The 18257-nt window shown below is 40.9% G+C and overlaps 1 protein-coding gene across 1 annotated transcript in view; it reads right to left on the reverse strand.

Annotated features, from left to right (window-relative positions):
• Positions 1-2065: 2065 nt before the first annotated feature.
• The window catches only part of Ccdc15 (coiled-coil domain containing 15), a 154737-nt gene continuing 138545 nt past the window's right edge, over positions 2066-18257 (reverse strand). The window contains exon 14 of the mRNA XM_045145105.1: positions 2066-2116. Within this exon, the coding sequence (XP_045001040.1) occupies positions 2100-2116 (17 nt within the window). The 3' untranslated portion in view covers positions 2066-2099. The remainder of the gene's footprint in view (positions 2117-18257) is intronic.

Consider the following 18257-nt stretch of genomic DNA (forward strand, 5'->3'; position numbering starts at 1 on the left):
ACGCCTCAAGCAGACAGTGTATTGTTGGGGGCAAGCTTATGGGTATTACAGCCAGTTTCCCCTAGCCAGTTTTTGGCACACTCTCCTGTTGCTGTTGTCCACCTGATGTTGGCGAGGAGGTGATGTCCACCCTCTGCTCATGCCATCATTTCCCCCTGCCATTATTGAGCTTCTCCTCAAGTCTGTAAGCCAAAAGAAACCTTTTCTTCCCCACAAGCTTCTCTTGGTCAGGTGATTTCTGTCAACAATGAGAACCTGACTGCAACAGTGCACAAGCATGAGGAGCTGAGTTTGTTCTCCAGTACTCACGTAAAATGAAAAGCATGGCCAGGCATACTATGCTTGTAACCCCAGTGTTAGTGGTGGGAGGGGTATAGGAAAACTGCTGGTCAGCCAGTATGATCAAAAAATGGCAGCTCCAGGTTCAATGAGACTCCATATAAAGAAAATAAAGTAGAGTGGAGTGATGGTGGTGGGAGGGGGCTGAGGTGGGGAGTAGAGAGTGGGCTGGAAAGATGGCTTAGAGGTAAGGCACTTGCCTACTGACCATAATGACCTGGGCTTGATTCCCCAGTATCCATGTAAAGCCAGATGCACAAAGTGGTGAAGAATCTGGAGTTTCTCTAAAGCAGTTAGAGACTCTGCTATGCCCATTCTCTCTCTCTCCCTCTCCCTACTCTCTGCTTGCAAATAAATAATTAAAAAACCTTAAAAAAATTAACGTGGAGTAATATAAAGAGGACACTTGCTGTTCTCTGGTCTCTGCATACATGTGTATGTGGAGCATGACATTTGCACATACATGTACATGTACACAAAACCAATCAAACTTATGCTAGTAAAGAAAAGTTGTTATAATACATGAAAGCCAATGAATATATCATATTAACAGAAAAAAAGACAAGAGGCTGCCACGGGGCCACCATGAGTTCAAGACTGGCCAGGGCTACAAAGATATATCTTGTCTCAAGAGGAAGGTGCTCCATAGACTAGGGGAAGAGGAAAGGGGACCAAAGAGAGAAATAGGATGGAAATAGAGTGAAATTACAATATGTTCATGTATTAAGACCCTCAAAAAAAATGTTTTCCAAAAGAGGGCTGAGAAGGTGGCTTAGCAGTTAAGGCGCTTGCCAGAGAAGCATATGGACTGGGGTTCAACTCTCCAGTACCCACATAAACCAAATGCACAAGGTGGCACATGCATCTGGAGTTTGTTTGAAGTGGCGAGAGGTCCTGGCACACCCATTCTCTATCTTAGCTGCCTCTTTCTCTGTCCCTCCCTCAAATAAATATTTAATGAAAAAAAGTCTAAACTGGAAAGAAAGAAATTATATCTATTTGAGATAATAAGATCCTTTTTTAGGGGCTGGAGAGATGGCTTAGCGGTTAAGTGCTTGCCTGTGAAGCCTAAGGACCCCAGTTCGAGGCTTGGTTCCCCAGGTCCCACGTTAGCCAGATGTACAAGGGGGCGCACGCGTCTGGAGTTCGTTTGCAGAGGCTGGAAGCCCTGGCATGCCCATTCTCCCTCTCTCCCCCTATATCTGTCTTTCTCTCTGTGTCTGTTGCTCTCAAATAAATAAATAAATAAATTTTTTTTTTAAAAAAAGATCCTTTTTAAACCATTTTTTTCTTTATTAGTTATGTACATACTCAGTGTGTAAACACCACATGTTGGTACTTTCTTACCCTCATCCCTGTCATGCCCCCTCTGAAGGGACCCTCCTTGTTGGGGATGGCAGATATCCCCATGGGGGTTGTGGGTTGTACATTATGGGGGTAGCCATCAGTCATGGGGAAGAGGCAATGTCTCTGTGCATAATGTTCCAACTTGTGGCTCTAACAATCTTTTGGCCCCATCTTCCATGAATTTCCCTGAGCCATATTGGGTTTGTTTTAGGTCTACTTCAGTAATGAGGTCTTGGGAGCCTCTGTGTCTCTGGATATCTGGTTTGGTATGAGTTGAGTGTTCTCTGTGTCTATCTCCTTCACCCTTGTGCTGATACCAGGTTCACCAAGAAAGCAACACTCTTGCTCATTTCTCCAGTTACTGTATGGTTTCAGCTGGTACCCTGGTGAGGTGCAATGAGCTGATTCTCTCCTCAGGTTCTGAATCCATCTGAAAAACAAAAGCAGATTCTCCAATGGAGAGCGAAGTTAACACCAGATAAATGGGATAACCATTATTAGTTTAGAGATAACTTAATAGGTGTAGGCCCTCTTGTAGCCCAAGGCTGGTGGAAGCTTGATATTGGAGAGCATGCTTATTTTTTTGGATATGATTTTGACTTCCTCTCCAGTTCCAGCTATGGGTTCTGTAACACTGAGTGAATATAATGGCATATTCAAGAGCAGTTGGTTACCCGTCATGGCTGTGTGCCACTATTGCACTTGGATGAACATTACATCAGGTTGTTTGCTGCTAAGTAACTTAGACCATGAGTTGTTTGGACAGATGTTGGACAATTTCCTCCAGTAGTAGCTCATGTAGCACCTTCTGGTACTAGACAAGCTAACTGTCTAGGAAAAGACACTCTTCCAAATTCCAGCAAGGTGTCTACACATTCCATACCAACCACATATGGTGTCTTCGGCAGTAGAGTCTTACCATTACCTCTGGTGGGTAACCAAGTGCTCTGACCGAGTCTTTCTTTGGTTGGAAACCTTGTTCTCTCTGATCAACAACTCACTGTGAATGTTAACCACGTCCATAGGCCACTGTGGATATAAACTGCAGGCCAGCACCAAGGGAAAAGAATGAAGAAAAATATAGGTAATATAAAAAAGACATAGAGGAGAGCTGGGCGTAGTGGCATACACCTTTAACCCCAGCACACGGGAGGCAGAGGTAAGAGGATTGCTGTGAGTTCAAGGACACCATGAGACTCCATAGTGAATTCCAGGTCAGCCTTGGCTATAACGAGACCCTACCTCGAAAAACCAAAAAAAAAAAAAAAAAAGAAAGAAAGAAAGAAAGAGAGGAAAGAGGACTTCTGGCCAAGATGGCAACCACCTAGCTGCGTTGCAAATCCCGGGGAAAGAAAGGCAAGACATTAAGGGTTCATTGGGGCTTTGAGGGGAGAGCAATCTCCAACAGATTATCAGTGGCAGGGTACAGGGCGGGGGGGGGGGGACAGGGAATTGAGGAACCCCTTGCGGGTAGGAAGCCCACCTCTTCCCTCAAATAGGCGCCCTGTCTGCCGCTGCGCACCAATTGATCCCTGCGTGCAGAAGCTTAGCCTGCTCCACACACTAGACCATTTACTGCTCTGGCCACCGCGAGTTCCTCCTGTCAATACCAGGGAATCCCTGATTCCCTCAGGAGCGGGAAGCCCACCTCTCCCCGTGTCCACAGCACAGATGCGCACAGTCCAATCCCTGTGTGTGGACGTTTAGACTTCTCTGCCCACTTGCTCACATACTGCACCTGCTGCTGCACGTTCAACGAGCCCAGCCCACAGCAACTGCCACACAAGCTCAGACTGTGCCTCTCGCTTGTGCCAGCTCAGGTGCCATCCGCAACCTGTCTGCCGCACTGGCTCTCTGCCATTGTCCTGTGGTGGGGGAGTGCAGACTGCTTCCGGGTCCCAATGTTCCCAGCCAGAGTTTGGGCTACTTCAGTGCTTGGTAGCTCAGTGTCCCTCCTAGCTTGAACACAAGCAGCTTTGGTGCATTACCGCTTGAGAATTCAGGCAAATTTGGCACCTCTGCCAGGCAGTAGACAAGTGGCTTTGACAAGTGAGAGCCAAAGCCCAGGCTGCTTGGCAACAGCCTCAGGCGGCCTCAGATTCCCACTGAGCTGGAGCCGAGGCTGATCCACCTACATGCCCATACACTATCATGGGCAGACCACAGCGCAAAAGAAATAACATGAAAAATCAAATGCAAGAAAATCCAGTTAGATCACCCAGTCCTACAATGAATACATCTAACCAAAACATAGAAGAGTCACTAGGATCAGAACATCAAATTGAAGCTATGAGCAATGCAACCCTCACCAACCTACTTGTATAACTTGCAGGAAAGCAACAAAGGACCTATAATCGTGTGGATCCTGCCATCATTAAACTAGAACTAATACATAAGAAATTGGAAGGAATTCAAAGAGAGTTAAGAGTTTTGATGGACAGTGGAAAAAAAAAAAGACTTTAAAAAATCAGCTGCCATGCTAAATGAAGACATAAAGAAATGCAAGGATGAATTCCAGGAATTATCAAGAAAATAAGAAAATGATGTGCAAAGGGAGCTATACAGAGGGATGGAAATTATACATAAAAAGTAGTAGAAAATGGAAATTTAATTGAACAAGTCCAAAACTCTCTAGAAGCGCTCAAGAATAGAGTCAGCTAAGTGGAGGATAGAAACTCTGGTCTGGAAGACAAGATGGAAGAAACAGTTCGAGAGTTCAAAAATTTCAGTAAGTTCACAAGTTCCTGCGAATAGAACATGAAGGAATACACTTAAGTGCCCTAATATCAGGATCATTGGAATAGAAGAAGGAGAAGAAATTCAGACCAAAGGCATGGAGAACATATTTAACAAAATAATAGAAGTAAAACTCCCCAGTCTCTTAAAAGAAAGGACCATCAAGATAAAAGAAGCCAACAGAAGTCAAAACAGAATGGACCAAAGGAGAAACTCTCCACAACATATTGTCATTAAGACTCTAAACATTGACACCAAAGAGAATATCCTAAAAGCAGTGAGGGGAAAACAGCACACCACATTCAAAGGTAACCCCATCAGAATTACTTCGGACTTCTTTTTTAAAAAATTTTATTTCTTAATTTTTATTAACATTTTCCATGATTATAAAAAAAAAAATCCCATACTAATTCCCTCCCTCCACCCCACACTTTCCCCTTTGAAATTCGATTCTCCATCATATTGCCTCCTGATCTCAATCATTGTACTTACATATACACAATATCAACCTATTAAGTACCCTCCTTCCTTCCTTTCTCTTCCCTTTATATCTCCTTTTTAACTTACTGGCCTCTGCTACTGAATATTTTCCTTCCCACGCAGAAGCCCAGTCATCTGTAGATAGGATCCACATATGAGAACATGTGGTGCTTGGCTTTCTGGGCCTGGGTTACCTCACTTAGTATAGTCCTTTCGAGGTCCATCCATTTTTCTGCAAATTTCATAACTTCATTTTTCTTTACCGCTGAGTAGAACTCCATTGTATAAATGTGCCACATCTTCATTATCCACTCATCAGTTGAGGGACATCTAGGCTGGTTCCATTTCCCAGCTATTATAAATTGAGCAGCAATAAACATGGTTGAGCACGTACTTCTAAGGAAATGAGATGAGTCCTTCTGATACATTTCTAGGAGTGCTATAGTTGGGTCATAAGGTAGATCAATCTTCAGCTGTTTGAGGAACTTCCACACTGTTTTCCACAATGGCTGGACCAGATTGCATTCCCACCAGCAGTGTAGAAGGATTCTTCTTTTTCCACATCCCCGCCAACATTTATGATCATTTGTTTTCATGGTGGCGGCCAATCTGACAGGAGTGAGATGTAATCTCAATGTAGTTTTAATCTGCATTTCCCTGATGACTAGTGACGTAGAACATTTTTTAGATGATTATATGCCATTCATATTTCTTCCTTTGAGAATGCTCTATTTAGCTCCATAGCCCAATTTTTGATTGGCTTGTTTGATTCTTTATTATTTAGCTTTTTGAGTTCTTTGTATATCCTAGATATTAATCCTCTATCAAATATATAGCTGGCGAAGATTTTTTTTTCCCCAATTTGTAGGTTGCCTCGTTGCTTTTTTCACTGTGTCCTTTGCAGTGCAAAATCTTTGTAATTTCATGCGGTCCCAGTGATTAATCTGTGGTTTTATTGCCTGAGCAATTGGGGTTGTATTCAGAAAGTCTTTGCCAAGACCAATATGTTAAAGGGTTTCCCCTACTTTTTCCTCTAGCAGTTTCAGAGTTTCAGGTCTGATATTAACATCTTTAATCCATTTGGACTTAATTCTTGTGCATGGTGAGAGAGAAGAATCTATTTTCATCCTTCTGGAGATACATATCCGGTTTTCCGAACACCATTTGCTTAAGAGGCTGTCTTTTCTCCAACGAGTTTTTGGCATTTTTATCAAATATCAGGTGGCTATAGCTACTTGGGCTGACATCTGGGTCCTCTATTCTGTTCCACTGATCTACATGTCTGTTTTTGTGCCAGTACCAAGCTGTTCTTGTTACTATGGCTCTGTAGTATAGGTTAAAATCAGGTATGGTGATACCACCAGCCTTATTTTTGTTGCTCAGTATTATTTTAGATATTTGAGTTTTTTTTGTGATTCCAAATGAATTTTTGGATTGTTTTTTCTATTTCCATGAAGAATGCCTTTGAAATTTTGATAGGGATTGCATTAAATGTGTAGATTGCTTTAGGTAAGAATGCCATTTTCACAATATTGATTCTTCCAATCCAGGAACAAGGGATGTTTCTCCACTTTCTACTGTCTTCTGCAATTTCTCACATGAGTGTTTTAAAGTTCTCATTGTAGAGATTCTTTACTTCCTTGGTTAGGTTTATTCCAAGGTACTTTATTTTTTTGATGCAACTGTGAATGGGAGTGATTCTCTGATTTCATCCTCTGTGTGTTTGTTGTTAGCGTATATGAAGGCTACTGATTTCTGTGTATTTATTTTGTATCCTGCAACATGGCTGCAGGTTTTGATCAGCTCTAACAGTTTGCTAGTAGAGTCGTTAGGGTCCTTTATGTATAGAATCATGTCATCTGCAAATAATGATAACTTGATCTCTTCCTTTCCAATTTGTATCCCTTTTATATGTGTCTCTTGCCTTCTTGCTATGGCTAAGACTTCCACAACTATATTAAATAAAAGTGGGGACAGTGGACACCCTTGTCTTGTTCCTGATTTTAATGGAAAAGCTTCCAGTTTTTCCCCATTTAGTAATATGTTGGCTGTAGGCTTGTCATGAATAGCCTTTATTATATTGAGATATGTTCCTTCTATTCCCAGTCTCTGTAGGACTTTTATCATGAAGGGATGTTGGATTTTGTCAAATGCTTTCTCTACGTCTAATGAGATGATCATGTGATTTTTCTCTTTCAACCCGTTTACGTAATGTATTACATTTATAGATTTGCGTATGTTGAACCATCCCTGCATCTCTGGGATAAAGCCTACTTGGTCAGGGTGAATGATCTTTTTGATATACTCTTGTATTCTCTTTGCCTATATTTTGTTGAGAATTTGTGCATCTATGTTCATGAGGGAGATTGGTCTGTAATTTTCTGACCTCACAGAAGGAGTTTGGTAGAGTTCCTTCTTTTTCTATTTCCTGGAAAAGCTTAAGAAGCAATGGTGTTAGCTCTTCCTTAAAAGTCTGGTAAAATTCAGCAGTGAATCCATCTGGGCCTGGGCTTTTTTTAGTTGGGAGATTATTGGTAAGTGTTCAGATCTCCATGTTTGTTATAGGTCTATTTAAGTGATTAATCTCATTTTGATTTAATTTAGGTAGGTCATATAAATCAAGGAAATCATCCATTTCTTTCAGATTTTCATACTTTGTGCAGTATATGCTTTTATAGTATTTCCCTATGGTTTTTTGAATTTCTCTGGAATCTGTTGTGATGTTACCTTGTTCATCTCTGATTTTATTAATTTGTGTCTCTTCTTTTTCTTTTGGTCAGATTTGCTAAGGGTTTATCAATCTTGTTTATCCTTTCAAAGAACCAACTCTTTGTTTCATTAATTCTTTGGATTGTTTTTTTTTTTTGTTTGTTTGTTTGTATTTCATTAATTCCTGCCCAAATCTTTATTATTTCTTCCCATCTACTGAGTTTTGGTTTGCCTTGTTCTTCTTTTTCCACAGCTTTAAGGTGAAGCATTAGGTCGTTTACTTGCAACCTTTCTAATTTCTTTTTTTTTTTTTTTTGGTTTTTTGAGGTAGGGTCTCACTTTAGCTCAGGCTGACCTGGAATTCTCTATGTAGCCTCAGGGTGGCCTCGAACTCACAGCGATCCTCCTACCTCTGCCTCTTGAGTGCTGGGATTAAAGGCATGCACCACCACGCCCAGCTCTAATTTCTTAATATAGGCACTTAAGGCTATAAATTTACCTCTTAGAACTACCTTCATTGTGTCCCAGAGATTTTGATAAGTTGTGTTCTCATTACCATTTGGCTCTATAAATTTTTTGATTTCCTAATTGATTTCTTCATTGACCCATTCATGTTTAGTAGTGTATTGTTTAGTTTCCATGATTTTGTGTATGCTCTATAGCCTTTCTTGCTACTGATTTGTAGTTTAATTCCATTGTGGTCAGATAGAATGCAAGGAATTATTTCAATTTTCCTGAATTTGTTAAGATTTGCTTTGTGTCCTAATATATGGTCTATTTTAGAGAATGTTCCATGTGCTGCTGAAAAGAATGTACATTCTGCAGCCTTTGGATGAAATGTCCATACTATCTGTTAGGTCCATTCCTTCTATGACCTCATTTAGTCCAGATGCCTCTCTGTTTATTTTTTCCCGGGATGTCCTGTCAATTGATGAGAGTGGGGTGTTAAAGTCACCCACCACCACTGTGTTTGGTGTTAGCTGTGACCTTAGTTCTAATAGTGTTTGTTTGATGAATTTGGGAGCCCCCATGTTAGGTGCATATATGTTTAGGATTGTAATGTCCTCCTGTTGGAGTGTGCCCTTCATCAATATAAAGTGACCTTCCTTATCTTTCTTGACTAACGTTGAACTAAAGTCTACCCTGTCCGATATTAGGATAGCAACCCCTGCTTGTTTTCTAGGCCCATTTGCTTGAAACACCGTCTTCCAACCTTTCACCCTAAGGTAATGTCTATCCTTTGTAGAAAGGTGAGTTTCTTGGAGGCAACAAATTGTAGGATCCTGATTTTTAACCCAGTCTGCGAATCTATGTCTTTTCGTTGGGGCATTGAGGCCGTTGATATTAAGAGATATTATTGAAAGGTGTGCATTTATGTTTTCCTTTTTTTTTTTTCTTTTTTGTGGTTCCGGTACTATCTGTGCTCTCTTCTGTTGACTAGTATTTGAGTATTGCTTGTTTTTTCTAAGTTCCTTATATGTGTGCTTTTCCTTTTCTTCAGCATGGAGGATTCTATCAAGTATTTTCTGTAGAGCTGGTTTTGTCTTCAAATACTCCTTTAACCTGCTTTTGTCATGGAATGTCCTTATTTCTCCGTCTATTTGAATGGATAACTTTGCAGGATAAAGTAACCTTGGTTGACAGTTGTTATCTTTCAGAACTTGGAATATATCACTCCAAGCCCTTCTGGCTTTAAAAGTTTGTGTTGAGGGCTGGAGAGATAGCTTAGCGGCTAAGTGCTTGCCTGTGAAGCCTAAGGACCCCGGTTCGAGGCTCAGTTCCCCGGGTCCCACGTTAGCCAGATGCACAAGGGGGCGCACGTGTCTGGAGTTCGTTTGCAGAGGCTGGAAGCCCTGGCGCGCCCATTCTCTCTCTTTCCCTCTATCTGTCTTTCTCTCTGTGTCTGTCGCTCTCAAATAAATAAATTTAAAAAAATTTAAAAAAAAGTTTGTGTTGAATAATCTGCTGTAATCCTGATGGGCTTGTTTTGTAGGTAACTTGATTTTTCTCTCTAACTGCTTTCAATATTTTTCCTTTGGTGTGTGTGTTTGGAAGTTTGATTATAATATGGCGAGGAGAGGTTCTTTCCATGCTTTGTCTGGCTAGGGTTCTAAAGGCTTCCTGTATCTGCATTGGCACTTCTTTCCCAATTTGGGGGAAATTTTCTTCTATGATTTTGTTGAAGACGCCTACTATGCCTTTGGAGTGGAATTCTTCTCCTTCTACTATGCCCTGAATTCTTATATTGGATCTTTTCATAGTGTCCCGTATATCTTGAAATTTCCACTCATACTTTTCTATAAGTTTGTCTTTCTCTTTGTTGGACTGTATTAGATCTGCTACCTGGTCTCCTAGCTTAGATATTCTGTCCTCTCCCTCATCCATCCTACTGGTGAGATTTTCTACAGAGTTTTTCATTTCATTAACTGTGTTCTTCATTGCTAGTAATTCTGACTGATTTTTCTTTATTATTTCTATTTCCTTATTTATGTCTTGTATTGTCTTCTTTATTTCATTAAATTGGTGTCCTGCGTCTTCTTTGATTCCTTTGATTTCCTCTTTGATTCTTTTGATTTGTTATTTGACCTCTTTGAACATATTTATAATCATTCTTTTGAACTCTTTCTCAGGCATTTCCTCTAACTCATTCTCACTGGAGGACATTTCTGATGCATTAATACTTTTAGGTGGATTTATCTCGTTTTGCTTTTTAGTGTTTCTTGTGTTATAACATATATATTTTTGCATCTTGGATTAATGCTTGGATTTTCTAGCTAGCGGGATATTCTTAACTGTATCAATTGATTTGATGTTATATATTTTCAGGGTAGGAGCTTAAGGTGTTAGGTGTGGCTCTTAAGACTCTCAAATATCTACAAAGGTGTTCCTAGGAGTTGAGTTTCTCTGCTATGGGAGTATTCAAGCAGGCTGAGTGGAATAAAATACAGGTAGATTCTAACATTTAACTAAACACTGTACACATTCAGTCAAAAACAGCCCCAAGTATGTATGCCAGAGTAGTTATTATAACAACCAGATCCTCTATCAATAGAGAGGTTAAGATTTCTGGTCTGTTGAGGGATCCAAGTTAGCTTACGACCAAGTGAGACCCTTTCCTGTTGCAATCCCAGTTACCCTGGATGATTTTGGTCTCAGTCAAGATGCTGCCTGGGTCGTCAGGCTGCTGTTCTGATTTCTGGAGCTGGGCACTGTCTTTTCCTGCAGGGCAAACCGAGCCTGGCAAGTGTGGCCCTGCAGATCTGCACCCCTGCTTTTGGAACTGCTGCCGCTGCTGGGTCTGTAGCTGCTGCTGCTGAAGCTGCTGCTGCTGGGCCCACCACTGCTGCTACCTTTGCTGCTGTTGTAGCTGCCACTGCTGGAGCCACCACTGCTGCTGACGCTGCTGCTGCTCTGTCCACTGCCACTGCTGCCATTGAAGCTGCTGCTGCTGCCACTGCTGCCATTGAAGCTGCTGCTGCTGCCACTCCTGGGTCTGCTGCTGCTGGGTCTGCCGCTCTACTGCTGGGGCCGCTGTTACCGGTGCTGGAGCCACTGATGTTGCTGCTGAACTCTGCTCCTGCTTGGGTCCCACTGTTGGCTCAAGTTGGTGTGGCCAGGTCCTGGGACCACTACTGTGTTCGCTGGAGCTGGGCTCAGGCGGTGGGGGCGGGGAGGGAGCCGCAGCTGTTCTGGTTCTCTCGCAGTTCCACGTGTTCTTCTACCTCGTGGTCTGCTCCTCCGTTGCTCACTGCCAGTCTCCCTTCACGTTTCCTGAGTTGCAGAGAGTGCCAGTGTGAGTGGAAGCTCCCGCATCTGGCTTTTCCTGCGGCTGGAGTCGAGTCTGGCCGCTTTCTGTTGCGCTGCCGCTGCTGAGGTTGGTGGACCTGCTGGAGCCGCTTTTCCGGCCTGTGCCAGCTCTGGATGCTCTGGATCTCTTCTACTTCTCCGCTGCCACTTCAATTTCCTATACACCTCACTTTTTAGGAAAAGTGTGTATTTTGCTGAGTTTTTTTGGTCTTTTTTCCCCCCTAGGCTGCTTTGGTGTGGTACCTACACCGCCATCTTAACCAGAAGTCTCTGATTTTTGATTGTTTAGGTTTTTGAGTTCTTTGTAGATTCTGGAAAGTAGGCCTATGTCAGTTATATAGCTTGCAAAAATTTTCTCCCATTCTGTGGGCAGTCTTATTGGCTCTGCTTATTGTATGTTTGTCTGTGAAAACAAACAACAACAACAAATATAACTTTTCAGCTTCACGAGATCCCAATGGTTGAATTTTTGTTTAAGTTCTTGAGCTACTGGGATGTCTGGTCTTATATTAAGGTCTTTGATCCATTTGGACTTGATTTTTGTGCATGGTGAGATGTGTGGATCTAGTTTCATTTCCTGCATATGGTTATTCAGTTTGTCCGGCACCACTTGTTGAAGATGCTGTCTTTTCCAGTATACATTGTTAGGACCTTAGTCAAATAGCAAGTAGCTGTCTTACTTGATCCAAAGTCCAGATCCTCTATTCTGTTCCATTGGTCTATAATCCTGCTGTTATGCCAGTACCATGTCATTTTTGTTACTATGGGTTTGAAATATAGCTTTAGATCAGGTATGGTGATGCCTCCAGTGGTGTTTTTTTTTTTTTTTTAACTGAGTATATGTTGCATATGAGGCCTTCTGCCATTCCATATGAATTCTGAGATCATTTTTTCTATCACTGTGAAGATAAATGTTGGTATTACATTAAATCTGTATATTGCTTTTGGTAAGACTGCCATTTTCACAATGTTAATTCTGCTTATCCATGTGCATGAGAGGTCTTTCCATTTTCTCAAGTCTTCCATTTCTTTCTTCATTTTGTTTTCATTATCAAAGTATTTCACATCCTTGATTAATGTTATTCCAAAGTATATTTATATTTTTGTCGCTAATGAAAATGGACTGCTGAGAATGTGTATTCTGTAGATTTGGGGTATAATTTTCTGTAGATGTCCATTAGGTCTAACTGACATATGGTGTTGTTGAGCTCTGTTACTTCCCTGTTAATTTTCTGTTTGGATTATCTATCTATTGCTGATAGTAGACTATTGAAGTCCCCTGTTATGATGGTGTTGGTGTTAATTTCTGTTTTGTTGTCTAGTAGTTTTGTTTTATGAATTGTGGTGCACCTGTGTTTGGTGCATAAAGACCAATGATTATGATATCCTGTTGTTGAGTCATTTCCTTGATAAGACGTGGCTTTGTCTTTTTTGATTACTTTTGGTTTGAAGTCTATTTTATCTGATATTAGTATAGCAACACCTGCTTCTTTCTTAATTGTGTTCACTTGGAATTTCATTTTCCACCCTTTCACCCTGAGGGGATGTCTGTCTTTACTGGTGATGTGGTTTCTTGAAGACAGCAGATTGAGAGGTTTAATTTTCTGATCCACCCTGTTATTTATGTCTCTTGATGAGTGAATTAAAGCCATTAATGTTTAGGATAATAACTGTGAGGTTTGATTCAATCCCTTCCATATTGTAGTGCTTTATGTGGTTGGTATTTTCTTGGACTTTGCAGTTCTTTGGGCCTTCTCTGAGTTTGGCTATTGTGATTTGCTTCTTGTAGGCACTTGAAGTTGGCTATTTGACTCTTCTGTATGATGAATTCCCTGAGGTACTCTCTGTATGTTTAGCTTTGTGTTCATACAGTTGTAGAGTGGACTTTTATTGTGGCAACTTTTTCTTTCAACATCTATTATGAGGGATACTTGTGCTGGGTAGAGTAGTTTGGGTTGGAAGCCATAGGTTCTTTCACTTTGTAGTGTTCCATTCCAGACCCTTCTGGATTTCAGGGTTTATTGAGAAGTCTGAAGTAATTCTGATGGTGTTACCTTTATATGTAATGTGCTGTTTCTCACTTGCTGTTTTTAGGACTTTCTCTTTGTTTTTGATGCTTAGAGTCTTCATAATAATATATCCTGGAGAATTTCTCCTTTGACCCAGTCTGTTTATAGTTGTTAGCTTCTTGTATCTTGATGGGACTTTCTTTTGAGAGGGTGGGAAATTTTTCTTTGAAAATTTTGTTGAGTAAGTTTTCCACACCTTTAGTCTGAATTTCTTCTCCTTCTGGTATTCCCATGATTTGACTGTTGGGACATTTATGGGCATCCCACAGTTCCCTCATGTTCTAGTCACAAAAATTTTGAACTTACTCAAATTTTTGGATTCACCAACAAACAGTTTCTTCTGTTTTGTCTTCCAGTTCTGAGTTTCTATCCTCTTGACTATTCTTGAGAGCTTCTACAGAGGTTTGGACTTCTTCAACTTGGTTTATATTTTCTACTGCTTTTTAATGTACAGTATCCATGCCTCTGTTGAGTTCCCTTTTCATGTCATTTTCTGATTTTCTTAATACTTCTTGGAATTCATCCTTGCATTTATTTATGTCTCCTTTGAGCTTAGCCAGCTGATTATTAGTTCCTCTTATTTTTTTGCCCTCCTTTAGACCATTTAACTGTCTTTAGAATACTTCCTGATTCTTTTCTATTATATCTAATCTAGCAAGGACAGCATTCATATAGTTAGTGGACCTTTGTTCATATTCTGCAAGTTCTGCTAATTGCTTGGCCAGGATTGCATAGCTTGTATCATTTTTGAATTCTGATCCTGTTGTCTCTTCTATGTTTTAATTAGAGACTTCTGCTGTGGGACTGGGCACCCTTGCTCAATTTACTTCATTTTATTTTTTCATGTTATTCCTTTTGCACTGTGGTCTGCTCATCACAGTATAGGAATCTTATTTAATTTAGGAGGAAACTGTAGTTTACCCTTGAAGTGTTTTCAATGATTATTCCCTTTTATGTTTGCCAGAATTAGGCTTCTGATGGCAATGGGGCCTGTCTTGTCTGCTCAGATGGGAGGAGTCCGAGAGGCTCTGGTTAGTGCCCGAGGACCTGATAAAGGGGCTTGTCAATGTCTTGGTCAATGTCTTGGTGGTTCGAGGCATGGAACTATGTGGCCAGGTGGCCTGAAGGGACAAGAGAAGGGAGTAATGGGACAAAGCAGACTGGTGGTGTGTCTGGGCCAGGGAGGGGGGAGAATGGGATTGTGTGATGCTGTGATGCAGTGGGGTGAGGGTATGGGACAGCAGGATCCCTTGGGACCATATAGCAGGGGGTGGACGGGACTGCTGTAGATCAGGGGATGCATGCAGCACAGCGATGGGTGGTGGTCCCATTGGTGGGGAGGAGGAGGAAAACCGAGAGTGGGAGGGGGAATGTTAGCTTGCTGGCCTGGGTCTGAATAGCCTGCAGAAAGTGCAGGAGGACCTGGTCTGAGCATGGTGGGCAGCAGCTGGGACAGCTGTTTGAGGGGTTCAGGGGACTGGTGAGCTACCTGAGAGCATGGGAATCAGCAGATTCCCTAATTTGCTCCTCTGTGCCCTCCCACTGGAGGTCTTCTAGGATTTGCAGGTCCTAAAACCCTCCAAAATCTCAAAGGAAATACGAATGGCATATAAGCATCTAAAAAAAATGTTCTACGTCACTAGTCATCAGGGAAATGCAGATTAAAACTACATTGAGATTTCATCTCACTCATGTCAGATTGGCCAACATCATGAAAACAAATGATCATAAATGTTGGCGGGAATGTGGAAAAAAAGGAACCCTTCTACACTGCCGGTGGGAATGCAATCTGGCCTAGCCATTGTGGAAAACAGTGTGGAGGTTCCTAAAACAGCTAAAGATTGATCTACCATATGACCCAGCTATAGCACTCCTAGGCATATATCCAAAGGACTCATCTCATTTCCTTAGAAGTACGTGCTCAACCATGTTTATTGCTGCTCAATTTATAATAGCTGGGAAATGGAACCAGCCTAGATGTCCCTCAATTGATGAGTGGATAATGAAGATGTGGCACATTTATACAATGGAGTTCTACTCAGCAGTAAAGAAAAATGAAGTTATGAAATTTGCAGAAAAATGGATGGACCTCAAAAGGATTATACTAAGTGAGGTAACCCAGGCCCAGAAAGCCAAGCACTACATGTTCTCTCTCATATGTGGATCCTAAGCTGGGCGTGGTGGCACACGCCTTTAATCCCAGCACTCGGGAGGCAGAGGTAGGAGAATTGCCATGAGTTCAAGGCCACCCTGAGATGACAGAGTTAATTCCAGGTCAGCCTGGCCCAGAGTGAGACCCTACCTCAAAAAACCAAAAAAAAAAAAAAAAAAAAAAAAAATCATATGTGGATCCTAGCTACAGATGATTGGGCTTCTGCGTGGGAAGGAAAATACTTAGTAGCAGAGGCCAGTAAGTTAAAAAGGAGACATAAAGGGAAGAGAAAGGAAGGGAGGAGGATACTTAATAGGTTGATATTGTATATATGTAATTACAATGATTGTAATGGGGAGGTAATATGATGGTGAATGTAATTTCAAATGGGAAAGTGTGGGGTTGGGGAGGGAGGGAATTACCATGGGATAAATTTTATAATCATGGAAAATGTTAATAAAAATTAAAAAATAAAAAATAAATAAAAAAATAAAAAAAATAATCAAAAAAACCCTCCAAAATCTTGCCTTTTCTTCCCCATGAGTTGAAGCGTAAGATGGCAGACACCATCTTGACCGGAAGTCCTCCAGTAAGATCTTATATATAAAAAATTCTAATGTATCATCTAAAAAGCTCATAACTGTAAAAATCAATTGTATTTGTATATGCTTGTGACAAACACGGTGAAATGAAATTAAGGAAACAATTTAATTTACAATAGATATCAAGAACAATGTACATAGAAATGAATTTAATATAAGTACGTTTTACCTTCTGTAAACTGTGAAAACATTGTTGAAAAAACTTAAAGCTATAAATAAGTGGGGAGACATCTCATGCTTAAGGGTCATATACAGCAGCCTCTAGATACAGCAACAGCATAGTATGTTCCCCAACAGAATCACAGCTGGTCTTTTAATATTTTATTTATGAGAGAGAGAGAGAGTGTGTGTGTGAGACAGAGACAGAGGGGAAGACAGAGAGACAGAGAGAGAAAAAAAGAAAGGAAGATAGATAGAGAGAATGGGCATGCCAGGGCCTCTACCACTGCAGACAAACTCCAGACACAAGCACCACCTTGTACATCTGGTTTATGTGGATACTGAGGAATTGAAACTGGGTCCTTAGGCTTCACAGGCAAATACCTTAACCCCTTTACAATCTCTCCAGCACCCTAGCTGGTCTTTTTATAGGTGACCTTAAGATTCTTATGAAAAAGACAGGCATGATGGTTCATGCCTTAAATCCCAGCCCTTGTAGGTGGATCAATGTAAGTTCATGTCCAGCCTGGGACTACAGAGAGTGTTCCAGGACAGCATGGGCTAGAGTAAGACCCTATCTAAAACAATACAAGCAAACAAACAAAAACCAAAAAAGATAAATCATATGAAAAATGTAAAAGACTCAGAAGAGTAAAACTATCTTGAAAAAAGAAGAATAAATTTGGAAGAATAACACTTTCCAACTTCAAAACTTACCACAAAACTAAAGTACTCCAGACAGAATATACATAAGGACAGATATACACATCCATGAAATAGAACTGAAATTTAAGAACTGCAATCTGACATTTACAACCAATTCAATGGGAGCAAATAAGAGTTATCTCTTAAACAAGTGGTAGTTGGAGTGGTATACTTGGTATATATACATAAAAGAATGAAGTTGAACCCCCAATACCATACACAAGAAATAACTCAAAAGGGATCATAAGCTTAAATTTAAGAGATAACAAACACTATTAAGGTCTCTTAGACGACTATGTAGGAGTAAACAAGTCAAAAGTTGTGACTTTGGATTAAGGAATGGATTTATTTCTTTTATTTTTCGAGGTAGGGTCTCATTCTAGTTCAGGCTGACCTGGAACTCACTATGCAGTCTCAGGGTGGCCTTGAACTCATAGCAATCCACCTACCTCTGCCTCCTAAGTGCTGGGATTAAAGGCGTGTGCCACCACGCCTTGCTGGTTAATGGATTTTTAAATAACAAAAGTACACACCACAAAAAGGAATGTAGACAAACTAGATTTCATCAAAATTTACATTTATTTTCCAAAGAAATTATTAAGAAATGGATATTGCTGAAGATACCACATACTTGACAGCAAGGTCACTGAAAAATCCTGCTGGAGCTCAGCTGAAAACCTCCGTGTTGACCAACTGACAGAAAGCTGGAAAAAGCCACACTACATGCAGCTTAATGGGAGACAGAGAGAAATCACCCATGAAGATACTCAACAGTGGACACTGCAAGCCTTATATTTGGCCAGCTAGGCCAAATGAGCCAACAGGTACAATAGTGGCATATCTGTTATGGGGGAAACCAACTACCCTCTAATTTGCTTGGAAGCCCTCTCCATGGGAGAAAATACATTCTTGATACTGCACACCTACAACAGGAGCAGTCATGAGCCCTAGGGGTATAACATTTGTTGCTGTCTAGCTAAATGTACATACTATGCTCACCAAACTACCCAGTAAGTACTGTTCTTAATGTTTATATCCATATATTAATGCTACTCTCACTTTTGGTTAGAGGAGCTTCTCTTTTCAGATGCAGTGACCTTTGGATGACTCAGAGGCACCATGGTGCTGAGCAGAAGTGACAGAAGAGTGATC

This window comes from Jaculus jaculus, chromosome 3, assembly GCF_020740685.1.
Source record: "Jaculus jaculus isolate mJacJac1 chromosome 3, mJacJac1.mat.Y.cur, whole genome shotgun sequence".
Classification (NCBI taxonomy): domain Eukaryota; kingdom Metazoa; phylum Chordata; class Mammalia; order Rodentia; family Dipodidae; genus Jaculus; species Jaculus jaculus.